The sequence below is a fragment of the Tamandua tetradactyla genome, chromosome 14 (assembly GCF_023851605.1).
Source record: "Tamandua tetradactyla isolate mTamTet1 chromosome 14, mTamTet1.pri, whole genome shotgun sequence".
Taxonomy (NCBI): Eukaryota; Metazoa; Chordata; class Mammalia; order Pilosa; family Myrmecophagidae; genus Tamandua; species Tamandua tetradactyla.
Genome location: NC_135340.1, coordinates 58,478,004 through 58,502,972, shown reverse-complemented (window position 1 = coordinate 58,502,972; position 24,969 = coordinate 58,478,004). Strand labels below are relative to the sequence as shown.

Sequence of the window (24,969 nt, the reverse complement as noted above, 5' to 3'; positions counted from 1 at the left end):
ACATTCAGTTTACTATAGGGGGGCAGGGTATATTGGGTAAAGGCTGATACAAGGTGGACCCAGTGTAGGTCCTGGGAGGAAGTCCAAATTCAATGGTACAAATCAGGAGGGCATGGAAATTAGCAAGGAAGAAAGCTAGGGAAGCTCTTGGCACCAAGGAGGAGTTAAAGAGTTTTTCCAAAGCTGCCAGCATAGTACTGAGTAATCTAGCAGAGGGACTATTTCAGATACCCAGACAGAGAGCTTACTGTTTGAATCAGGGCTGTTTACTGACAGCAGCGTCTGGAATGGACTAGTAAGAGCCTGTTAGGTTCTTTCTCAGAGAGATCATGATTTTGCAGTTTATCACGACAGGGGAATCACTTAAAAGAATATGAAAAGGAACTCATATACCAAAAGTGGGTCAGATATCAGGCAGAATTGTGTGTCGGAATTGCAGCATGTCACAAAACCAGAGAAGTGATGGCAGATTTATGCTTGATATTGGGATAAAGACTGGTCAGAATCATCCTAGGGATGCATTGGATGGAAACTTCAGGTCCAAAGGGCCCAGCTCTATGGTAAAGGATACAAAATCTGGGAGGAAGATGGAGAAAAGAACACCGGGATGTTTATGAGGAAGTGAAGCAGTCCTTTAAATAGTTTCCTTGTCTTACAAACTTTGAGTCACAGAAATGACCATTTCATTTGTGGGTATATTTAACTTCCAGCAACATTTCTGAGTGATGGATAGAGAGAAAAAAGAACCATTTACTATAAAGAACTCCTAGGTGTTTTTTCTTGGTTCTTAAAAACCCTGCTTCCTGGTAGGCAAGAAAGAACAAGACTTATCTGGCATGACACAAAAATCTAATTTGAAAAACCACATTTTGTGATGACCAGATTAGGGAATTAGAATGACTTTTGGAATCAGAATTGCACTAGTTGCAGAGGAAAATTATCTCTTCTCTGGGTCAGATGCTGGTCAAATATCCCTGTGATTGCCCTTGAATTAATAAACTTCCTTACCTGTCATTGATCATAACAACTCTTTTCTTTATTTAATATTTTTATTGAGAAATATCCACACAGAGTCCAACCATATTATATAGTCAATGGCTCACAATATCATCACATGGTTGTGTGTTCTTCACCATGATCATTTTTAGAACATTTGCATCACTCCAGAAAAAGAAATAAAAAGAAAAAAAAAAGAACTCATACACCCCCAACCCATTACCCCTCCCTCCTGTTGACCAACAGTATTTCAGTCTACCCAATTTTTATCCTTTATTTCCCCCTATTATTTATTTATTTTTTAACCTTTATTTTCCACTCATCTGTCCATACCCTGGATAAAAAGAACATTAGACACAAGGTTTGCACAATCACACAGTCACATTGTAAAGCTATATCATTATATAGTCATCTTCAAACATGGCTACTGGAACACAGCTCTACAGTTTCAGGTACTTCCCTCTAGCCACTCCAATACACCATAAACTTAAAAAAGTATATCTATGTAATTGCGGAAGTGATAGCAATGTACAGAAAGTTTTCAATTATTCAAAGGCTGGGTTCTCTAGTTTGTGTATAATTTCAGATTTTTGCTTCATGTCTGCTCCCTTCTACTGACTGCCTTTTAGCCATACATTTAATGCTTATTAACTCATAGAGAAGACAAGAGAACAAAAACAATTTGTACTAGCTAAAACTTTCCAAATGTTTTTTTGTGCATGTTACCTCATTTTATTCTTACAGCAATTCTATGAAAGAAGGACTAATATTATCCCTGTTTCACAAATGAGGAAACTGAGTGTGATAGGGTTCATGTGTCACCTTGGTCAGGTGATAGTTCCCAGTTGTCTGGTCAGGCAAGCACTGGCCTAATTGTTACTGCGAGGACAATTAGACAATTCGTGGACTTCAATCACCAGTCAGCTGATAGCATCTGTGGCTGATTACATCTATCATCAACTAAGGGGAGTGTCTTCCACAATAAGAGACCTTCAATCTGACCAATCGAAGGCTTTTAAGGGAGAGGTGACGACTTCAGCAGTCAGAAGAGAGAACTTTCATCTCTATGTGAGCCAGTCTCCCCTGGAGAATTCATCAAAAACCTTCATCGGAGTTGCCAGTTTGCAGCATGCCCTAAGGAACTTGGACTTGTGCACCCCTGCACTTTTATAAAATCTCATACTTTTTACACATATCTCCTGTTGGTCCCTGACTACTACACTGAGGTTTGGCAATATTCCCAAGATCACACAGTTAATACATGGCAGACTTAGAATTTAAATGCTGGGCTCTCTGAACCTGGAGTCCATGCTCTTACCAATTATGTTTTCCCACCTCCACACTACCCAGTCTTATAACTTGTTTGCAGCCACTTTGAATGTTCTCCACTTATTAAAGTTTACAAAGTTCTTTTCAAATCCTTTTTTTGTCGTGTAAATGTGTGCTGTGTTGGTTTACTATATTATTCTTTTTTGTATCTTTTCAGTTCTTAAGCCTCAAGTGGGCTCCATGCTGCTGTGTTTAAGTTTAGTTTTATTTTTATCAGTTATTTCAACCTACTCAACTTTTACTTTTTATCTCCATCTATTATTTATGTATTTTTATCCTTTCAATATTATTTTTATTCATCTGTCTATACCCTGAATAAAAGGAGCATCAGACACAAGAGTTTCACAATCACACAGTAAAAGCTATATACAGTCTTCTTCAAGAATAGCCTCTCCTTTGCAGGAATAAGTTTCATAGAGGCAAACCCCAAGATTGAGGGCTCAGCCTATTGAATTGGCTGTCCCACGGCTTGTGACAATATCAGGAATTCCCCAGATGGGGAAATTTAATATTTATTCCTTTCTCCCCAATCTCCCAAGGAGACTTTGCAAATATTTTTGTATTCTCTGACCAAATTACTCTGGGATATATCGGGATATCACACTAACCTGTACAAATCAACAAGATCTCACATCCTATTCAAGAGTCCATGTAATTATGGTGTTCAAGTAAACTGACTTTACAAGTTAAATTAGATAATACACTACCCAAAATATAAATTGCACCAAATAAACATCTCTTCCTTTGATCTCACACAGAGCTTGAAGTTTGAAAATATGGGCCATATCATCCTTAAGCAGTATTCTGACTTACCTTACTCCTAGCCAGATCAGCTTCATACATATCTCTAGACAAAGTCTGATCACTTTTTCAACTTTTTTACAGTTGATGAATGGGGTAATGCTGACTTTAATAGCTTCAGCACACTAACAGAGTCTCAGGTGTCACATAAATACCCAAAGTTTCAGGGAATGACCAGGTTATTTACAAATAGCTCAGTATCTCAGAATTTAGAAATATGTTACAACTCCTAAATATATACGATTTCTATAAGAGCTTACAACCTTTACAATAGGCCCCAACCTGTAACCCATTCTTTCAACATTAATTTCCTGAGTTTATATATTATAGTTAATCCATACGAGTGAGGGATGACAATATTTGTCTTTTTATTCCTGGCATTTTATTCAACATACTGTCCTTAAGGGTCTTTCACCTAGATGCATGGCTCTCACCTTCATTCCTTCTTACAGCTGCTCAGTAGTCCACTGTATGTAAACACCACAGTTCTCCCTTCCATTCTTAGTCCTTATACCCTTAAGCCATCTCCATCCATTGTAATTCGCAAACACTCCTGCCATAAACACCTGTGTGCAAATGTCCATTCCTGTGGCCACTCTCAGTTCCTCCAGGTATATACCTAGCAACAGGGTTGCAAGATCATGTGACAGTCCCACCCCTAGCCTCCTGTGGAACCACCCTGTGCCGGTTTGAAAGAATGTGTGTACCCTAGAAAAGCCATGTTTTAATCCTAATCCCATTTGGTGAAGGCAGTTGTTTCTTCTAATCCCTATTCAGTATGGTATGTCTGAAATTTTAATTAGATGATCTCCCTGGAGATGTGACTCAATCAAGAGTGGTTGTCAAGTTGGATTAGGTGGAGTCACATCTCCACCCATTCCGGTGGGTCTTGATTAGTTTTCTGGGGTCCTATAAAAGAGGAGACATTTGGAGAAAGCTGGAGATTTTGAGACAGCAGAGAATGCCACAGCACCACAAAGCAGAGTCCACCAGCCAACAAGTTTTGGAGATGAAGGAAAATGCCTCCCGAGGAGCTGGAGGGGAAGCTAGCAGATGAAAGCTAGCAGGTTTCAGAGAGAAACCCTGACCTTGTTCGCCATGTGCCTTTCCATTTGAGAGAGAAATCCTGAACTTCATCGGCATTCTTGAGCTGAGGTGTCTTTTCCTGGATGCCTAAGATTGGACATTTCTATAGACTTGTTCTAATTGGGACATTTTCTTGGCCTTAGAACTGTAAACTAGCAACTTATTAAATTCTTTTTTTTTTTTAAAGCCTTCCATTTCTGGTATATTGCATTCTGGCAGCTAGCAAACTAAAACATACCCCTATGATCTTCTCGATTCCAGTGTTGCTGTTGAGAAGGCCAATATAATTCTTTTCTTTTTTCAATTTTAAACAGTTTTATGCACACATCATACAAGCCAGACTAAGTGTATAGACAGTCCTTCTCCACTGTACTCTATCTGAAGACATTTCCTTTTCTTCCACAAAGAATCCATACCCTTTTCTCAATAACCCCCACCTGTTGACATTTAGTTTTGGCATAATGCCTTTGTTACACTCAGTGGAACCATCTGTTTTCAACAACTGTAATACTGATATTCAGTTGTTATCCCTCATGCACAAAATTTTTTTAAAAATTTTTACATTTAATCACTATTATTGTACACCCTAGACATTCTTAAATTATACCATCTCACTCTTAATCTCTACTTTTCCTGGTTCCATACAACACTTGACCCTCTATCATACTCACATTAAATGTCATTCAGTGTACTTATATTATTGTGCTACAATCAGGTAGTATTGTGCTATCAATTTCTGAATTTTTACACTCATTCCTATTGCACAATCTGTATTCCTTCAGCATTGATTGCCCAATCTCTACCCAGTTTCTGTCTCCTGATAATCTATGTTCTTAACTTCAATTCTCTGCATTTACTCATTAATGCCAGTTCATAACAGTGAGACCATACAGTTTTGTCCTTCTGTTTCTGGCTAATTTCACTCAGTATAATGTCCTCCAGGACCATCTATGTTCCTACATACTTTAAGACTTTATTCTGCCTTACAGCTGCATAATATTCCATATGTATATATCACAGCTTGTTTAGCCACTCATCCATTGATGGACATTTGGGCTGTTTCCATCTCTTGGTATTGTAATAATGTTGCTATAAACATTGCTGTGCAAACATGTCCTTCCCCTCATGTCCTCTGAATAGATACCTAGCAATGGTATTGCTAGATCATATGGCAATTCTGTACTTAGCTTCCTGAGGAAATGTCAAAATACCTTCCAGAGTGGTTATACATTCCCACCAACAGTGGATAAGTGTGCCTTTTTCTCCACATTCTCTCCAACATTTGTCATTTTCTGTTTTTTTGATAATGGTCATTTTAGTACGTGTCAGATGATATCTCATCGTGGTTTTGATTTGCATCTCCCAAATACCCAGGCAAGTTGAGTGTCTTTTCATGTGCCTTTTAGCCATTTGAATTTCCTCTTCTGAGAAGTGTCTGTTCATGCCTTTTGCCCATTTTTAAATTGGGTTGTTTGCTTTTTGTTGCTGATTTTGAAGAATCTCTTTATATATTCTGGAAACTAAACGCTTATCTGATATGTGGTTTCCAAATATTATCTCCCATTGCATAGACTGCCTTTTTACTTTCTTGACAAAGTTCTTTGATGTATAAAAGTGTTTAAAATTTTGAGAAGTTCCCATTCATCTACTTTTTTCGTCAATGCTTGTGCTTTAGGTGTAAGATCTAGTAAACCACCTCCTATTACAAGTTTTTTTTCCCTACATTTTCTTCTAAAAGTTTTATGGTCTTTGCTCTAATGTTTAGGTCTTTGATCCATTTTGCATCAATTTTTGTATAAGGTGTAAAATATGGATCCTCTTTCATTCTTTTGCATATAGAGACCCAGTTCTCCAGGCACCATTTATTGAAGAGGCTTCTCTGTCCCAGGTGAGTTGGTTTGACCACCTTATCAAAGATCAATTGTCCATAGAGGAGAGATTCTATATCTGAACACTCTATTCGATTTCACTGGTCAGTGTATCTATCTTTATGCCAGTACCATGCTGTTTTGACCACTGTAGCTTCATAATATTCTTTAAAGTCAGGCACTGTGAGGCTTCCGACTTCATTTATCTTTCCCAAGGTATTTTTAGCTGTTCGGGACATCCTGCACTTCCAAATAAATTTGGTTATTGGTTTTTCTATCTCTGCAAAGTAAATTTTTGGGATTTTAATTGGTATCCATTGAATCTATAAATCAATTTGTGTAGAATTGACATCTTAACTATTTTTAGTCTTCCATTCCTTGAACACAGTGTGCCCTTCCATTTATTTAGGTCTCCCATGATTTCTTTAAGCAATTTCTTGTGCTTTTCTGTGTATAGGCCTTTGTAGGTGTAGTTAAATTTATTCCTAAATATTTGATTCTTTTGGTTACTGTTGTAAATGGATTTTTTTTTCTTGATTTCCTCCTCTGATTGCTCATTATTAGTGTACAGAAACACTGCTGGGTTTTGGCTGTTGATCTTGTATCCTGCTACTTTGCTGTACTCATTTAGTAGTTCTAGTAGTTTTGATGTGGGTTTTTCAGGATTTTTGACATATGGTATTATATCATCTGCAAACAATGAGAGTTTTACTTCTTCCTTTCCAATTTGGATGCCTTTTATTTCTTTTTCTTGTCTAATTGCTCTGGCTAGGACTTCCAGCACAATGCTGAATATCAATGGTGACAGTGGACATCTTGTCTTGTTCCCAATCTTAGGGGGAAAGCTTTTGGTCTTTCCCCATTGAGGATGATGTTGGCTGAAGGTTTTTCATATATTCCCTTTACCGTGTTGAGGAAGTTCTCTTCTATTCCTGTCCTTTGAAGTGTTTTCATCAAGAAAAGATGTTGAGTTTTGTCAAATGCCTTTTCTGCATCAATCAAGATGATCACATGGTTTTTCTGCTTTGATTTGTTGATATGTTGTATTACATTACATACATTGATTTTCTTATGTTGAACCATCCTTGCATACCTGGAATAAATCCACTTGGTCATGGTGTATAATTATTTTAATGTGCTGCTGGATTCAATTTGCAAGTTTTTTTTTGAGGATTTTGCATCTATATTCATTAGAGAGATTGGTCTATAATTTTCTTTTCTTGTAATATCTTTTTCTAGCTTTGGTATATGGGTGATGTTCACTTCATAGAATAAGTTAGGTGGCCTTTCCTCCTGGTCAATTCTTTTGAAGAGTTTGAGCAGGATTGGTATTAATCTTTTCTTGAATGTTTGGTAGAATTAACATGTGAAGCCATCTGGTCCTGGACTTTTCTTTTTTTGGAGCATCTTGATGACTGATTCAATATCTTTACTTGGGATTGGTTTGTTGAGGTCATCTATTTCTTCTCACGTCAATGTTGGTTGTTCATGCCTTTCTAGGAAGTTGTCCATTTCATCTATATTGTCTAGTTTTTAGCATATTGTCACTCATAGTAGCCTCTCATTACCTCCTTTATTTCTGTGGGACCAGTGGTCATGTTTCCTCTTCCATTTCTGATTTTATTTATTTGCATCCTCTCTCTTTTTCTCTTTGTCAGTCTTGCTAAAGTTCCATTGATTTTATTGATTTTCTCAAAGACTCAACTTCTAAGTTTGTTGATTTTCTTGATTGTTTTCATGTTCTCAATTTCATTTATTTCTGCTCTAATCTTCATTATTTCTTTCCTTTTGCTTGTTTTGGAGTTAGTTTGCTATTCTTTCTCTAGTTCTTGCAAGTGAACAGTTAATTCCTCAATTTTTGCTCTTTCACTTTCAACCTATTTTGGGGTCTAAAATGAGTCTCTTGTAGACAGCATATAGATGGGTCCTGTTTTTTTAATCCATTCTGCCAGTCTATGTCTTTTGATTGGAGGGTTTAATCCATTAACATCTAGTTTCTTACTGAAAAGGCAGTGCTTTCTTCTACCATTTTTGCCTTTTCAATTTTATATGTCATATCTAATTTTTTTCTCTTTTTACCTCTACTGATATTCTTCCTTTCTGCACTCTTCTCCAGACCTCTCGCTCCTGTCTTTTCCTATCTGCCTGTAGTGCTCCCTTACGTATTTCTTGCAGAGCCAGTCTCTTGGTCACAACTTCTCTCGGTGGTTGTTTGTTTGAAAATACTTTAATCTCCCCCTCATTTTTTTTTTTTTTTTGCATGGGCAGGCACCAGGAATTGAACTCAGGTCTCAGGCCCAGCAGGTGAGAACTCTGCCACTGAGTAACCATTGCCCACCCTCCCCCTCATTTTTGAAGGACAGTTTTGCTGGATATAGAATTTTTGGTTCGCAGTTCTTCTCTCCGAATCTTAAATATATCATACCACTGCCTTCTCGTCTCCATGGTTTCTGTTGATAAATCCACACATAGTCTTATTGGGCTTCCCTTGCATGTGAGTGATTGCTTTTCTCTTGCTGCTTTCAAAATTCTCCCTTTCTCTTTGATATCTGACAGTCTGATTAGTAAGTGTTTTGGAATATATCTATTTGGGGTAGGTTGCACTTCTTGGATCTGTAATTTTATGTCTTTCATAAGAGGTGGGAAATTTTCAGTGACTATTTCCTCCTTTAGTTTTTCTCCTGCTTTTCCTTTCTCTTCTCCTTCTGGGATACCCACCACATGTATATTCATGTGCTTCATGTTGCCGTTCAATTACCTGAGACTCGCCCAAGTTTTTCCATTCTTTTCCCTCTTTTCCTTTGCATGTTAGATATCAGATTTCCAGTCCTCTAACTTACTAATCCTTTCTTCTGCCTCTTCAAATCTGTCATTGTAGTTTTCCACTTTTTTTCATATTTTCTACTTTGCCTTTCATGTCCATAAGTTCTGTGATTTGTTTTTTCGAACTTTTAATTTCTTCTTTTTGTTCACTCAATGCCTTCTTTATATCCTCCCTCAACTCAATCATTTGATTTTTGATGACGTTTTCCACGTCTGTTTGAACATCTTGAATTAGTCATTTCAATTCCTGTATCTCCTTTGTATTGTTGGTTTGTTCCTTTGACTGCCATATCTTCAATTTTCCTCGTATGACTTATTTTTTGCTAGCACCTAGGTATTTGATTTCCTTAATTTGTTTTTATGGAGGTTGTTTTCACTCTTTTACCTGGAATTTTCTTGCTGGATGCCTTTGTTCTCTATCTGTTTTTTGACATTCAGTTCAACTTATTCTAGGCCTGTAGAATAGATTCTGTTTAGAATTTTTCAGTTCTTGTTTTTCTGTTCCTTCCCCTGTCTATATGGAGACTTTTTTTTTCTTTTGAGGAGGATCTCCTCAGATATTATAGATCCCACTCAGGGTTCCCTGACTGGACTAGCCCACAGCTCAGGAGGAAGGAGTCACCAGCATCAGTTTTCCCTGAGGGTGAGACCCAGCAGGTTGCCAGACTTTCCTAAGAAGCTTCTAGGCTCTGTTTTTCCTCTTGCCCAGCATGTGGCACTTGTCTGCTTGCAGCTTTCCACCAGTGTAAATTGGTGTGGTGCCTTTAACTTCAGCAGACTCACCCTGCTGGGGCGTGGTTGAGACAGAGGAGAGATTGTAGGTTGGCATTAATTGTTTCACTTTTCCAGTCCCTGGGACCTGAATTCCTTGGGAGCAGGATTCCAGTTGAGCTGGATCCCACCTTTTTCTTGGGGAAGGTACAGCCTTTAAGAAATTAACTCCTTTCACCTGACTACTTACTTTGTTTCTCAGAGGACTTAATTCCACCCTTGCCTGACAGAGCTGGTGCCTGAGAGGGCTTCTAGCTCTATTTAATGAGCTGTTAAGCAGTAGTAACAAAGCAAAAAAGGAAAAAGCTCTCTTCAGAGCAGGAACCCCTGCTTCTCAGATTTGTCAATCAAGAGCTTATGTTCATATGTGGCTCTATGTATCTCCAGGCTCTATGTGTCCCCCTGCTTTTTTTAGGGTCCAATCCTTTTCCAGTGTTTTATGCTGTCTGACTTTAAAAGCTTCAGTTTTCTTTTTCTTTCTTTTTCCATCAGCCCTGCCTCCTCTCTGCGAAGGCAAAAACTCCTAGTACCATTAGCACTTATCCCAGGATTGTCTGTGCTGGGGACCTATTTTCAGTAGTCAGAATTTTAAAATTAATTCCGTAAGTGGAGCTTGGTTGAGCTAAGCCCTTCCTGCTAGTAAAGTCTGTTTCCTTTCCACTTGAGGAACCAGGCTGCAGCACCCATGGGGGAGGGGCACCAGTCTCTGCATTCTGGGGGACTTACAGTTCTGTATGGGGTCTCAGCTGCTCTAGCTTGCCCAGACTGTTATATAATTTGTATCTGGTCACAGATGTAGCCCAAGCAGTTGTTCTGTACTGTTCCTGGCTATTTACTAGCTGCTCTGGAGGATGAACTGAATTCCGCACCTCGCTAAGCTGCCATCTTGCCCCGCCTCCCTATCTATTGTCCCAATGTAATTTTGATGCTTTTTTATATCTTTTTTTCCTTTCTGGAAGTTTTTCTTTGTCTCTTGTGTTCTGAAACTTCACACTGGTGTGTAATGGTGTAGTTTTGCTTCTATCCATTGTGTTGTATAAATTTGGAAACTCAAGTCCCTCTTTATGGAAATTTTCTTGAATTATGTCTTTGATAATTTCTTGACTTCTACTTTTTCTGTTTTTATTCAGTTTTATTGTTCATTTCTCCTGTTATATTTTACATTTATAAAGGTCCTTTTTAATTCTCTAAATGCTTTTTGTTTTCCAAAGTGGCATCCTATACCTGCTTAACAGATGCAATCTCTTCTCCTATCTCTATTAGGATATTTACAAATAGTTTGCTTTTTGAAAATTTTCTATTCCTGCTTAGTCTCTCCATCCTATAAGTTACCCATTTCCTATATGTTTTAGTCTCTATATTTTATGTAAAAGGTATTTCTTAAATTTCTGGTGATCTTAAATTGTTCATATATAAAATTGAGGTACTTAAAAGATTATTAGAAGTTTGCTGTATGTGAATGCAGCTTATTAACTTGGATTTCTCTGTAGAGCAATCTGGTTGGACTTATATCTTTTTTGTTATTGTTGAATTGATTAGATTCACTAGAAAAGAACCTTCTAATTTTTTGCCCAAAAGATGTAGGCTTGGCAGCCAATATTCTGGAATCCAAAGAAGATGGGCTGTGTGGTCTCCCCTGTGCTCGATTCTAACAGGTCTCCATTACACCTCTAGTTCTGCTTTTACTCTCTCCAGAGAATTCCCTTCAGTCTTTGTACAGGATGGAGAAAAGAAGTCTTTTGGCTGCACATATTTTGAGAAGGGAACTGCTTCTTACCTGAACTTTCAAACAATTCTCCTGCTTTTAGTCCCATCTCTACTTCTAAAATCACTTTGTGCATCAATTTCTAAATATTTTGTTTGTTTTATTATGTAAATCAATGTCATTTAGCTGTCCTCTTTCCTGGATTTGGACTTAGTTTTCTTGGATCCACTTAAGTACTACGCATCCATATGCTTTCTGGTTTCCAAATTTTTGTTGCTGTGGTTCCTTTGCATTCACATTGGTCTTGTAGGCTTATCTTTTTCATTTTCTATTATTTTAGTGGATTTGGAGTGAGAGCAGAGGTAACAGATGTTCAACTTACTGTTTTTAAACAGAAATCTTACAACTCTCAGGCCATCCAGAGAAGGCATTATTATCCCCATTTTACAAATGAGAATAGTATTAAATGACTTGCCAAGATCACATAGCATATAATGTTGAAACTAGGGATGGAATTTAGGTCTTCTGACTCCAAATTCAATTCTCTTTCCACTAAATTCCTGAAAAAGAAGGCAGTATAATCAAGTTATTAAAAGCATAATCTTTGGCACTAGAGACCGGAGTATGAGTCCAGGTTTGGCCTCTTGGTAGCTGTATCCTTTCTTCGAGTTGTTCAGTCTTACTACACTGAAGGTTCCTTATCTGGAAAATGGGGATAATAACAGTAGTTCAGCCTTATTCGACTATTTGAGGAATCAATGAGATAATATATGTAAAGTACCCAGCGTAGTCTTTGGCACATGGTCCCATATTACTATAATGGAAAAATTGTAATGATACGATGCAACAATGATTTGCCGTTTTAAATGACCTGAACCATGTTCAGGGAAACATTCCAATTATTGCTGTGCACATTTATTGAATAATTAACATGTACACTGTGGAATGTTTTTTATTCCTTTCTCTTCTATTTGTATCTCTTATGAAAGTATCTTTGATTAGCAACTACTTCAAATCTAGTTGCGTTTAAGTGACAGATTTCTAAGCAAGGACAGAAGAATCAGGCAGGGTCACAGATCTTTCTCTCCACTAATACCTAATGAAGTGAACAAAAAGAAAAACACATTGACAAAACCCCAAGTTCATCAGCAGCTACAAGGTAAAGGGCGAAACCTCAGACATGAATGGAATGGTAAAAAAAAAAAAATGTGGCCAATAAATGGAACAGGACACCCTGGTGTAGTGAGGTATAGCTTCTCACCTTTCCCCATTCCTCAGAAGCAAATTGAAAGAAAAATATGGGTGTAGGGAGTTGACACATCCTGAGAATTTTCACTAACAATTTCACTAAAACTTGAAAATGAGGTTTTTTTTAATTTAAAAACTTTGATAGATTCACAGAATCACAGAGATGTCCTGTGTACTCTCCACCACAGTCTACCCCAATGGTTACATCTTACATGACGGTGCCATAATACCAGACTCAGGAAACTGACATTGGTACGATGTGTGTGTATATTTCTGTCATTTTATAACCTATGTAGATTCTTGTAATTACCACCATAATAAAAATACAGAATGATTCCAATCACCATAAAGATCTCTCTTGTGTTATCCTTTACCCTCTTCTCCTCCCACTATCCTTAATCTTTGGCAACCAGTAATTTGAAAATATCTTGAATTTTTTTTGTTTGTTTTATGGTTTTTAGCTGTTCCAGTTATATATTTTTTCTTTTTTTGTGAAAAATAACACATATACGAAAAAGCAATAAATTTCAAAGCACAGCACAACAATTAGTTGTAGAACACATTTCAGAGTTTGGTATGGGTTACAATTCCACAATTTTAGACTTTTACTTCTGGCTGCACCAAGGCACTGGAGACTAAAAGAAATATCAATATAATGATTCAGCAATCTTACTCATTTGTTAAACCCTACTTCTCTGTATAACTCTACCATCACCTTTGATCTTTCTCCCACTCTTTAGGGGTATTTGGGCTATGCTCATTTTAACTTTTTCATGTTGGAAAGGGCTGTCAGTAATATGGGGTAGGGGATGGAACTAGCTGATGCTCTGGAGAGGCTGGCCTCTCTGCATTTCAGGACTTATCTGATCCAGGGACCCTCTGAAGATGAATTTCAAGGATGTAGATAAGCAGGGGTGGAGGAATGGAAAGATGAGGAAAGGGGAGGGGAAACATTATGATCCAAATGAAAAATTTTAGAGTAGAAGCCTACATACACCACCACAGGGCCTCAGCAGTGACAATAAAGACCCCCAGAGCTTTTCAGAGGAATTGATAGAAAGTACATACGAGTATAATATACTCTGGGTTAGGTTGGGTTAGGCCATTTTACTGGATCTACAAGAGAGTAGAACTAGTAACGGCAACATTCAGCTACAATTCACCTCTTTTCTTCTCCTTATCCTACATCCACATGTTAAAGAAAATTGATTAGAAAGCAATACCCAATCTTAAACTGAGGAAAGAATATAATCAAAGCAAATAGAAAATCTGAAAGTCAGTCCATGCTAAGAATGAGCAAGATGAAATATAATAGCATGGCTATCATTCAAACATGGTAGAAAGAAACATGATTTTCAAAAGGTGGATGAAGAATTTAGTGTAGAAGAAAACAACTCAGAAAAGAGAAGCATATTCTATATGAATGTTTTGTATAAGAAGTAAAATTCAATAAAATAAGAGATCTGACATCAAAACAATAGAATGACTGATATCATTACAGATAACATAAATAAATTTGCAAAAGCAAGGGACAGAATAGACTTGTCTGAAAATCAGGTGAATGACATGGAGAAAGAGTGGAAATAGCCATAATGAATGAAGAAGGAAAAGGCAAAGAGATTAAACAATTGTGAGGAAATGAAGGCTGTGTAGGTCAAAGTTGATGCAACATAGAGCTAATTGGTGTCCCTGAGTAATAAATTATTTATTCAAATAAATTAAAAACAACAAGAAATAATATGCATATAATGGAAAATCTTACACCAGACAATTGATTCAGAAAAATCCATATAGGGACTACATTCTGATTAAGTTATCAAACTTCAAGGTAACAGAATAAATTCTTCAGGTATCCAGGAAGAAAAACAAATAAACTTTGGGGAAAAAGTTAGACTCATCTCAGACTTCTCCATATCAAATATCAGTAAAAAAAAGATAAAGGAGCCATGGCTACAAAATTCTGAAAGAAAGAAAGTGAAGGAAGTGTGAGCCACACATAGCATTTCTATGTCATTAGAAGGCAATGTGCAGGCAAGAAAGAACTCAGAGATTGTGGCCATTAGCCATTCTTAAATAAGCTACTTAGGAGTGAGAGCCCATCTACTAAAATGTGAATAAAAAGAAAAAGACTCAAGAATGTTGATGCTAAGAACTGGTGGTAAGCAGTGAATCCATTTGAATATAAAAGTATGACTAAACAACTGCAGGATATATGGTTTCCAAAAGTTGTAAACATGATGTATTAGTTAGGGTTCTCTAGAGAAACAGAATCAACAGGGAACACTTGCAAATATAAAATTTATGAAAGTGTCTCACGTGACCGTAGGAATGCAGAGTCCAAAATCCACAGGGCAGGCTGCGGAGCCGATGACTCCACAGGAGAGGCTCACCAGCCAAAGCAGGAATGCAACCTGTCTCCTCTGAGTCCTCCTTAAAAGGCTTCCCATGATTGGATTTAGCATCACTAATTGCAGAAGACACTCCCCTTTGGCTGATTACAAATGGAATCAGCTGAGGATGTAGCTGACGTGATCATGACCTAATCCTATGAAATGTCCTCATTGCAACAGACAGGCCAGCGCTTGCCCAATCAGATGAACAGGTACCACAACTTGGCCAAGTTGACACCTGTCCCTAACCATGACACATGATAAACCCTGACAAAACAGAAATAAGACACAAAAATTGAGAACTGAAGTGAGGAGGATGAAAGTATAAGAATTCTTATTATCTCATTTTGCAGAGCAGGTAGCCAGTTAGTATTCACCAAGTAATATGGGCTGTTCTGATTTCCTCTTTTTGCATGTTTCCTTTGCTCTTATTCTTTGGGTTATTCCTTATTTCTATGCTGCTTTTCTTTCTTGTATTTTTTTAACCAATCAGTATGCCTTGAAAATTAATATATGTAAACTGAATACTTAATAAATATTGTTGAACTATTCTGTAGGTTGAATGGGACTGTAAATTACTTGAAGATTGGGGATATCTATTCATCTTTGAATTCTCTTAGCACCTGGCATAGGGACTTGCACATAGTAGAATCAATAAATGCTTTTCTTAATAAATCAACTAATCCTTTGTTTCATACATATTTTGTTGCTAGAATAATGGCTGAAGACTAGGTGGAAATATGAGAAAAATGAACTACAATTGGAGAATATAATAAAGCCTGTCATCCACATCTGAGAGACCTATTATAAATGTTTCTGATGCCTCATTAAAGACATTCTATTGTTTTCAGAATCAATTTTTCTCCATTAAATAATATCTTCTTACTTTAATTTAATCCTTCACACTGCCATCAAACACAGAATTAATTGTTTCACTTCTCTGCTTAAAAATCTCTGATTATCTCCCATTGTCTACACAATGCAGTCCAAATTCCTAAGCATGGCATTCGAGGTCTTTTACGATCCAATGAACCAGTACACCCCATAAACTATCAATGTGGGACTACTTGCAGATTCTGGAACATGCTATACACGTTTGTTCCTCTATGTCTTTGCTCATGCTGTTTCCTCTCCTTAAAATGTCACTTCTCATCCATATTCTTCTCCTCTCCTGCCTCTTTCACTCAACAAAATACTACTCTATTCCTCAGAGTCCAGCTCAAATGCTTTTTCCTCTCTGAAGTTCTTGCTGTCTCTTTCTAATATTTGTTGTGCTCCTGTAGTGCTTTCTCATTCTTCCTGTATTATATTATGGCTAATTTTACATATATTTGACATTCTCCTCTAGATTGTGAACTTCTTGGTGTCTTACCCATGTTGGACATAATAATCTGGAAAGCTGTCCTGGTACCTGTCATGTAGCAAACACTCGATGAATCCTTGTAGCTTTGAATAAAAAAAATAAACAGATGTATTTCTTATATATCCATATTAGAAACACTCCTTCTTTTGTAACAAGGAATAAACATCATAACAGTTACCAGAGAAGGATTGGCTTTCAATAAAGGGGGATTTATTTCATTAGTTCTTCAGAGGAAAGGCAGCTAACTTTCAACTGAAGTTCTTTCTTATGCCGGAAGGCACAGGGCAATCTCTGCTGGCCTTCTTTCCAGGCCTCTGGATTTCAACAACTTTCCCTGTGGTGATTTATTTCTGCTCCAAAGTCCTGGTCTGAGCTGTGAGTGCTGAGATGAGGTATACTAAGCTACTTGGGCTACTAAGCTACTTAAGCTCTCTCATTTAAGCACCAGTCAATTAAATCAAACATCATTCACTGCAGCAGGCACACCTCCTAGCTGACTGCAGATATAATGAGCAACAGGTGAGGTTCACGTACCACTGGCTCATGTCTACAGCAGCAGAACTAGGTGCCTTCACCTGGTCAAGTTGACAACTAACTTTAACTACCATAGGCTGTCTCTCAAACTGTAGGTGGTATTCTGTCCTGAATAAAGAAAAGAGTTGAACATTTCTTCAGGAGCAGACTACTCTGGGAAACCCATATGAATGGTTTAATCGTTCGGATTAAAGAAAGAATACATCTATTATTCTTGGACAGTTATAAAACATCGAATGTGGATGCTTTAGATTGAGAAGCAAAGTTTCCATTTGGATATGCAAATCTTTGAGTGTGGAGCAAGAGCATTGCTTCTGCATGGGGTGGGCAGAGGAGCGGGGCTGGGGGAGAAGTAGCTGTTTCTTTGCTCTCTGTGGATTTAGACCATATTGTGTGAACACATGATTGTTTCTGTGGAGACATAAGAGTTGTTTGAGTGCTCACACTTAGGAGAATAGAAGCTAAGACCTAAGAGATACAGGACAGCAGGGACAGGCATGATTCTCACCACTTACTGGAGAAATACATAAGCAAAGTGATTGGACTGGCTTTGGAGAGGCTCTAACTGAACCTACATGCAAATACTGAATAACTCAGTCTTTGTAAGAAATATGTTTATGTTGGACTATCACCTTCTGAGGGAATGGTCTGGTTGCTTTCAGAGGTCAAGATCACACCCCTGGGGCTGGTGCATGGGGTTTTCCCAAAAGGGAGTAGATATTTCCACCATAGATTACCCTGGGAAGACATAGCACCTGGGACAGAAAATGGAACTTTGAAAGCAGACCTTAAACTTGCTGAGGAGAATTGCTTTATCTCTGAATTTCACAGTGGGTGGGCATGGATGCCCCAAGACATAGTCAGAGACCTCTTGATGGAGATGGAGTGCTCCTTATTTACATGGACCCAGGCTGGAAGCCTGATAGCCAGGCAGGCTTGCATCTTGTCCATGAGGGTTTAAGAGGAGTCTTTACAAACCTGCAGTTACTCTTTGGATTACACTTCGTTTCTGCAAATATTATTAGAAGTTACAGCCTAGTTTTAGCTGTGCTGTGGGAAGACTCTGAAAAGAAGGGCCTGAATTAGTGATGCCCTGGTGAAGAGGATGGTGCTCCTTCCTGCCAAATTGGAAGGCAAGTGTTAAGATCACAACGGCCAGAGAGAGCTCAGTATCTAAGAGGTGCAGGATATGGGGCATCTGAAGCAGAGACTATTGCAGGTGAATGTGGGAATTAGCACCTCTCCAGGAGTCTCCCTCAAAGTAGAATGGGAGAGAGACTCTAAAGGGGGCTGATAGCCTGCTAATTTGGCAGATCAGGGCTCAATGCCTTTTATTTTGGAGTTTTATTTGAATATGGCCTCCTTTATATTCAAAGACTCATGAACAGAGTGACATTCTGTTTCTCAAGGGCACATGAGGCCTTTTATTGAAAAAACCCTTTCCTACTCAATAGCCTTGGGAAAAGCAGGGGTAAAGACAGTATTAGTTAGTTTGATTTTATATGCACCCCTTTTTCTTTCTATTTCCTGGTAGGTTTCTGTTTTTGATCCTTGGTGTAGAGGCATACATCTAATCAGAAACTATCTGATAGATTTTTGCTTTCCTTGCATTATTTTTCCATCTTCTGTTTTCCTCACAAAGTCTCTGAGAGGAAGGGAGAGTTTGAGGCTCTCTCTGGATATTATGCATAAGCATGGATGAATATTTAACTGGTCTTTCAATGAGGTGAGAACTAAGCAGATGTGATTTCCCTGGGATGAGCAGGGATGCTCCTTAGCACATTGGCACAGCAGCCACAGTCTCATCCCTGTTGATTGCATCTATAGCCATACTTGAAAAGAAACTGCATTCAACTCCTCAGAGCTTTTCTGGATTCATGATGCTTTGTCTTTTTATTCTAACAGCTGCTTATTTGCATAACCTGTTAAAGTCACTACTCTACTATCATCCTAATGGGCATCCTCTAGCTTCTTGGACAAATTTTCTTGTATTTATAGACTCAATGACAAATAGCAACTTTTGCCTTCAAAAAATGTTCTGCTTTCTGAAATCTCCCTTTTCTCTTCCAACTAGACAACAAAGCTGAGCTTCAGAGAATATAATTTTGACATATTAATGATTTGACTTATCTCTAAGGCCTTCCTGAAATTATTTTAGTTTCTTCATAGATCTTCCCCCTGAGTTTTATCAATTCCATTCACTTCTGTTCAACAAACTTTTACTGAATACCTATTATGTTGCAGGCACTAGGCCACATGCTGGAGTTATAAAGTAGAAGAACTAATATGGCTCGAACACCTGACTCACTGGTTTTAGCTTCATAACTAACTCTGTAAGGATTGCACTAAGAGGGACCTCTTTCTATCACTATTGAATATTGTAAGGGAGAGTGCAACAAATAAACAGTCCAGGTCATTGAGGTGAAAACTGAAAGGGGGGGGGGGGTGGAGCCTGGAAAAGAGCTTGTCTTGCAAAAACTTGGGAGAATAACTGAAGTCCAAAGACATCAGAGAAGCAGTATATTGTAAAGGATAGATTAAGTCTAACCTAAAGTCAAGGTTAATATAGGGCATTATTTTTATTAACATGGTGTGGTAGTTAGATTCAGGTGTCAACTTGGCTAGGTGATGGTGCCTCCTATTGCTGTGGACATGAGCCAATGGCATGTGAACCTCATCTGTTGCCGATTACATCTGCAGTAGGCTAGGAGGCCTGCCTGCTGTAATGAATGATGTTTGATTTAATTGGCTGTTGCTTAAATGAGAGAGCTCAATTTAGCACAGCCCAAGCAGCTCAGCATACCTCATCTCAGTACTGGTAGCTCAGCCCAGGCCTTTGCAGATGCAGAAAGGAATCACCCCCTGGCAAAGTTGTTGGAACCCAGAGGCCTGGAGAGGCCAGCGGAGATCACCTTGTGCCTTTGCACATAAGAAAGAACCTCAGTTGAAAGTTAGCTGCCTTTCCTCTGAAGAACTCTATGTTAACTAAATAAATCCCCTTTTATTGAAAGCCAATTCATCTCTGGTGTGTTGCATTCTGGCAGCTAGCAAACTAGAACATATGGCATACATATAGAACAACAGTGTAAGCAAAATAGGAAATTATATATATTTTAATTTAGGTTAATATATTATAGTATGAATATTCTGTGTTGATATGATTTTAATGTAATGGTATTGAAATACAGTCACACACCAAACAATCCATCTCCAATACACAATCAATGGCTCACAGTATCATCACATAGATGTACATTCACGATATGATTTTTTTAAATGATTTCCTTCTATCAAAAATCTTTCAGTGAAGTTTTCATAAAGAACTTTGATGAATTTAAACGTGGGGTCACAATGGCATGAGACAATTCCTTTCTTTGTGATGTATATCTCCTGATATACTGTTGTGTTTTGCTGACAAAGTCTGAAGACTTGATAATTCTGTTCTAAAGGTGCAAGGGAAACATTCATTGCTACCTCTGCTCCATACCAGCTGATGGAACACGCCTCAGTCTCTCCCTTTTGTCTTCTGAAAACAAGAGGAAGGAGGCAAGGGGTGTGTTAGATAGTGGAGGGTCTTCTAGGGGTTAAACCCTGGTGCCTAAGAACCTCTGCTAAGCTGCAGCTTTAATGCAAGAAGCTCTTGTAAAGCAGATATTCCCCCTGAGGAGAGAGGCCCGTCGGGCAGGCTTGGGGTACCGTGTGGCTGCGGAGCAACCGCCTGGTTCCGAACGGGAGGTGCCCGCACTCTGCCGGCTGCAGGGATTGTGGTTTCGTCCCCCTGTTCCCTGCGGCAGGCACAGAACTTGGCTTCCTGAAGCCGATTCCATATGTTACAAGGGAGCAGACATCTATCCAGCCGGGTGCCCTCACCTGGCTTGAGGGAGGGAAAACGGTCGCCCCAGGAACCGCCTGGAGGAGAGGAGCCCCGAGTTTGGGACGCCAGAGGGCTGGTCCCTTTTATCTGGGTCCGACTGCTTTCTCATGATTGCTTTCCCAATCTGTCCATCACCGCAATGCCCTCTCTCGATTGGTTCCACCGGCTGCCCATCAGTTCCGCCGCGCTGACCTCTATTGGCCCCCTCCGGCTGAGGCCCCGCCCCGCGAGCTGGGCCCGGGAGCGGGGCGCGGAGGAGCAAGCCGGGCGCTCGCTCCGGGCTGGGGGGAGGCGGTGGCTGCTGAGGGGAAGGAGGAGGAGAAGGAGGAGGAGCCGGAGCAGCAGGAGGCAGCGGCGGCGGCGGCGCCGGGGTGATGGTGCAGGTGCCCGCGGCCGGCGTGGATCTGCCGGGCTGAGGGGCGCCTGGTCCGGGGTCCGCAGCGCCGCCGCGTCGCTCCCGGGGGCGGGCGGGAAGATGCTGAGCAGGTTGATGAGCGGCAGCAGCAGGAGCCTGGAGCGCGAGTACAGCTGCACCGTGCGGCTGCTGGACGACAGCGAGTACACCTGCACCATCCAGGTCAGCGCCGCGCCGCCCCGCCCGCGGGACCCCCCCTCCCGGCTCCCCGCGGCGGGCCAACTTGGCCAGCGGCCGCTGACCCGGGGTCGCCCCTGCGCGGGGCGCATTCACGGGAGTCCCTGCTCCTGGCCAGGCACTGGTGCTCAGCGCTGCCGCGAGGCTGCGAAGCGCGTCCCAGTGTCCCAGACCTCCAACTCCTCCCCTGCCATCTCCCGGGGCGAGGCGCGCGTGGTCCTGCTCTCTCGAGCCCGCCGGGTGGGCAGCATCTTCCGCGGGCGTCCGGAGGGAGGCGCAGGGCGGGAGGCTCTTACCCCGGCCGCCCCGTCGCGGGGCGCAGGCTCCAGCTCTCCCGCCAGGCGAGGACGGCTGGCCGGCTTTTCTTATCTCTCTTTGCGTTAGAAAGATAATGGTTTATGTCATGATTCCCCCCTCCCAGCATTTGTGAGTCAGAGCTCTCGGAAGGTAGGACTGAACGCGCAGCCCATGCAGAGTGGCCTATTGAAGCGAACCCAGCCCTCTGGGTTGTGAAGCTTTAGGCCCCCGTCCCGCCTTTCGCTCCCTAAATCTTATTGTGTTGGGCAGTTCGGGGGATGGGGGGGGGGGCATGAGGTAAAGATTTAGCAACAAGTCTCAGCAATTTGGGAATTGGCAGTGGAGAGAAAGAATCAATGACTTACAGGAAAAAAAAAAACAAAAACCAAAAAACGCCAACAATTATGATAATGCTGCACAGCATTTCTTTGGAACCTGGTATTTTCGAAGGGATTTTTACAACCTCTTGCTTTTATTCCTTCACTATTGCTGTGTGGCACGTCAGGAGTACAAGTCTTTCCCAGGAATGCGGTCACAGCCCTCTTTCCTCCTTTATAAAGTCAGAGATCGAAAACATTGACAGTGCCCCGGTGTTGAGTTCATCAGTCGGGAGGATCCTGCGCTCACCGCCGGAAACTGCTTTTTCTGGAGAAGCAAATTGAGTTGGACCCAGAGGGGTCTCACCTGATCCCTTGCCTTTGGCCTTTGCGGCAAGCAGTCAGAGTTGGGGGTTCTCGGCTCAGATGTGGCCGACGAAAACTGCCGGCCCGGACCCTACCTCTTTGTCTTTCCCCACCCTCATTTATTATTTTTTGCTGACAATGCTCAATAGCGGTAAATAGCGGTGTGTGAGAAAGACAGAGGGTAGTATATGAAAGCAGCTGCTCTCTGCTGACTCCTTGCTCAGTTCAGCCTTCTCTCCACTTCCCTTTTCTCCCTCCCCCAAACTAGCTCTGTGCATAAGTGCTGACTGCTGCCAAAGACCCATGAGCTAGGGAAAGAACACAAAATATCTTTTTAAGGCCACTTAAATACAGATTAAGCAGTCATAAACATGCTAGCCATCAAGTGAAAGGATTTTCGTGGTTGAATATGATAGAGAGATGCTTTGTTTTGTTTCCTTACTGAATGAGTGGCATGCTACTTTTTTGTTTTCATTGTATCTTTCTGTGCCCCATACAGTTTTGTTTTTGTTTTGCACTGTTTTCTTTCTCCTTTTTTCCTCTTGGGGGAAGAGAAAACCTTGAGTTAACAGTTTCACCATTTGAGTATATTGTCAAGCGCTTTTAAAGTCTTTATTCTTTCATTTTAATATTTAAAGCATTTTACACAGTAACATTTCAAGAGCAGTATGAGGTTTAGATTTCATAAGTTCTCAGAATACTTTTGGGGGTATATGGTGAAACAAAATGTCTAAGGCAGGTAGGTCATTAACTTTTGCCAAGGTGTAGAGTACAAATGAAACATAATTCACATCATCATTTCACTAGAAATGATTGATAACCTTGTGGTTTTAAGATATCACAATAAGGCAACTAGTTATCTTATCCAGTTAGTAGAACCTTTGAGATTGGCTGACTATACTATAGTTATGGGTAACTTTTATCACCTTTTAGAAAAATAGTATTTTTAAGTTAAGTAGAACTTGCTGTGCTTGTGGTTGCTATACCCTGCTCTGGTTGTGTTTATTTTCCTGCTGGCCTTGATTGGTGTTATTACAATTTAATATATTATAAAAAATTTAGGACATTTAAAAATTAAGCCTGGTGTAGTAAGTGACTACTATCTAAATGTGTTAGTGATTTTGCATTGTGATTCTTGCATAGAATCTTAAAAACACAGGATTTCTGAAGTATATGTATATACTTTGGCACTAATACTGTGAATTGTTTTTGTTTTTACTCATGTGAGGAAGTATAAAAAAAGTCAGTATTATGTGACATTAACCTTTTATTTTTTCATGTGAATTTTTTAATATTTAGAGATTTAGCGTTTCTTAGCAACTTTTCCTCTTTTACATTTCTATAATGCGTGTGTGTGCGCACACACGCGTGTGTGCATGTGCTTATTTGTCTTTTAAATCCCAGGGTCTTTTAAATCAGTATGGAAAGGAACTGAATTTCTTATTAAGTTAAAGCAATATTCCCAACATTTTAGGCACAGTAGTACCTGCATATCTTTTTGTAGTTGGTGGTGATAATTTGAACACCTTTGCCTTAAGGTGTTGTATGCCATATTTTTGTTTAAATAAGGTATCGGTTTTAGAAACACTGGGTTAGAATCATAATAGCCACATTTGGTTAATGTTATAGGGAATTCTGTCAAAGGGCTAGCCTTTCATATTGCAGCAGTTATCCTGATCTGACATTTAGGATGTGATTATTAACATAATGAAAATGCCTTATATCGTCTCAATGAAGGTTGCCACAGTTACCAGACTATTTCATTCTTTCTGTTATGCAAATGTGTTTGTAGACCATGAGAAATGAAAGTATACATAGGAGGGTTGTAGTGTAATTGCTCCCTGTGAAGAACATTGTTAACAGCTCCCTGCCAGTTTTGAAGGTCATTGCCTCATAAATGCAGATCTGGTCCATATTTTTCACTCATCTGTTTCATTTATACATATCTGTATTTATTTGCCGTATTTACCACCTTGCTTTATTATTTTACTTGGGAAAAAATAGGAAAACTGAAAAGACCACCAATATCTTTTAATTCAATTGAGTTTGAACTGAATGGAGCCATTTAGATGCATTTAAGTACTTAGGCATATAAATGCCTAAGGAATAGATTTTTAACTATCTTTCAGATTAAAATAGTTTATTTATAAAATATTAAAAATGTATATTGCCACATTTCTGGTAGGAATAGGTATTGAAAAAATTGGATGTTTTCAAGTCAGAAATAGCAATCACTTTTCTTTTGTGGTTACTGGAAGGGAAAGCTACCTTAGAAATGAATGTGATTTTACTGAGAACACGTTAAAATATCAACTGTTTAAGCAACTAGGTTAAATTAGTTTTGCTGTTAAATAAGGTGCTATCGTAAATAAAATGTACACACATGTATGGAGCAGATCTATAGTGGAACCAAGAGTGGGATTTGATTATAGCTCAGCCCCTTAGTAAACATACTGTGGGTCAGGAAAGGAATATTGGGGAGAACAAATACATTGAGTCTTATGCATGCTGCGTACTGATCATGTGTTGTCTTATTTTCTTCACAACAGCTTTATGGATTCATTATACATCTGTTATACTAGGTGAAGAAACTGAGATTATGCTTTAGT

The 24,969-nt window shown here is 39.5% G+C and overlaps 1 protein-coding gene across 3 annotated transcripts in view; it reads left to right on the top strand.

The window, feature by feature from the left end:
• Positions 1–21,241: 21,241 nt before the first annotated feature.
• Positions 21,242–24,969, top strand: part of FRMD5 (FERM domain containing 5) — a 334,153-nt gene continuing 330,425 nt past the window's right edge. For all 3 annotated transcript variants that reach the window (XM_077127713.1, XM_077127714.1, XM_077127712.1), the window contains exon 1: positions 21,242–21,365. In XM_077127713.1, coding sequence (XP_076983828.1) covers positions 21,264–21,365 — 102 coding nt within the window. In that variant the 5' untranslated portion in view covers positions 21,242–21,263. The remainder of the gene's footprint in view (positions 21,366–24,969) is intronic.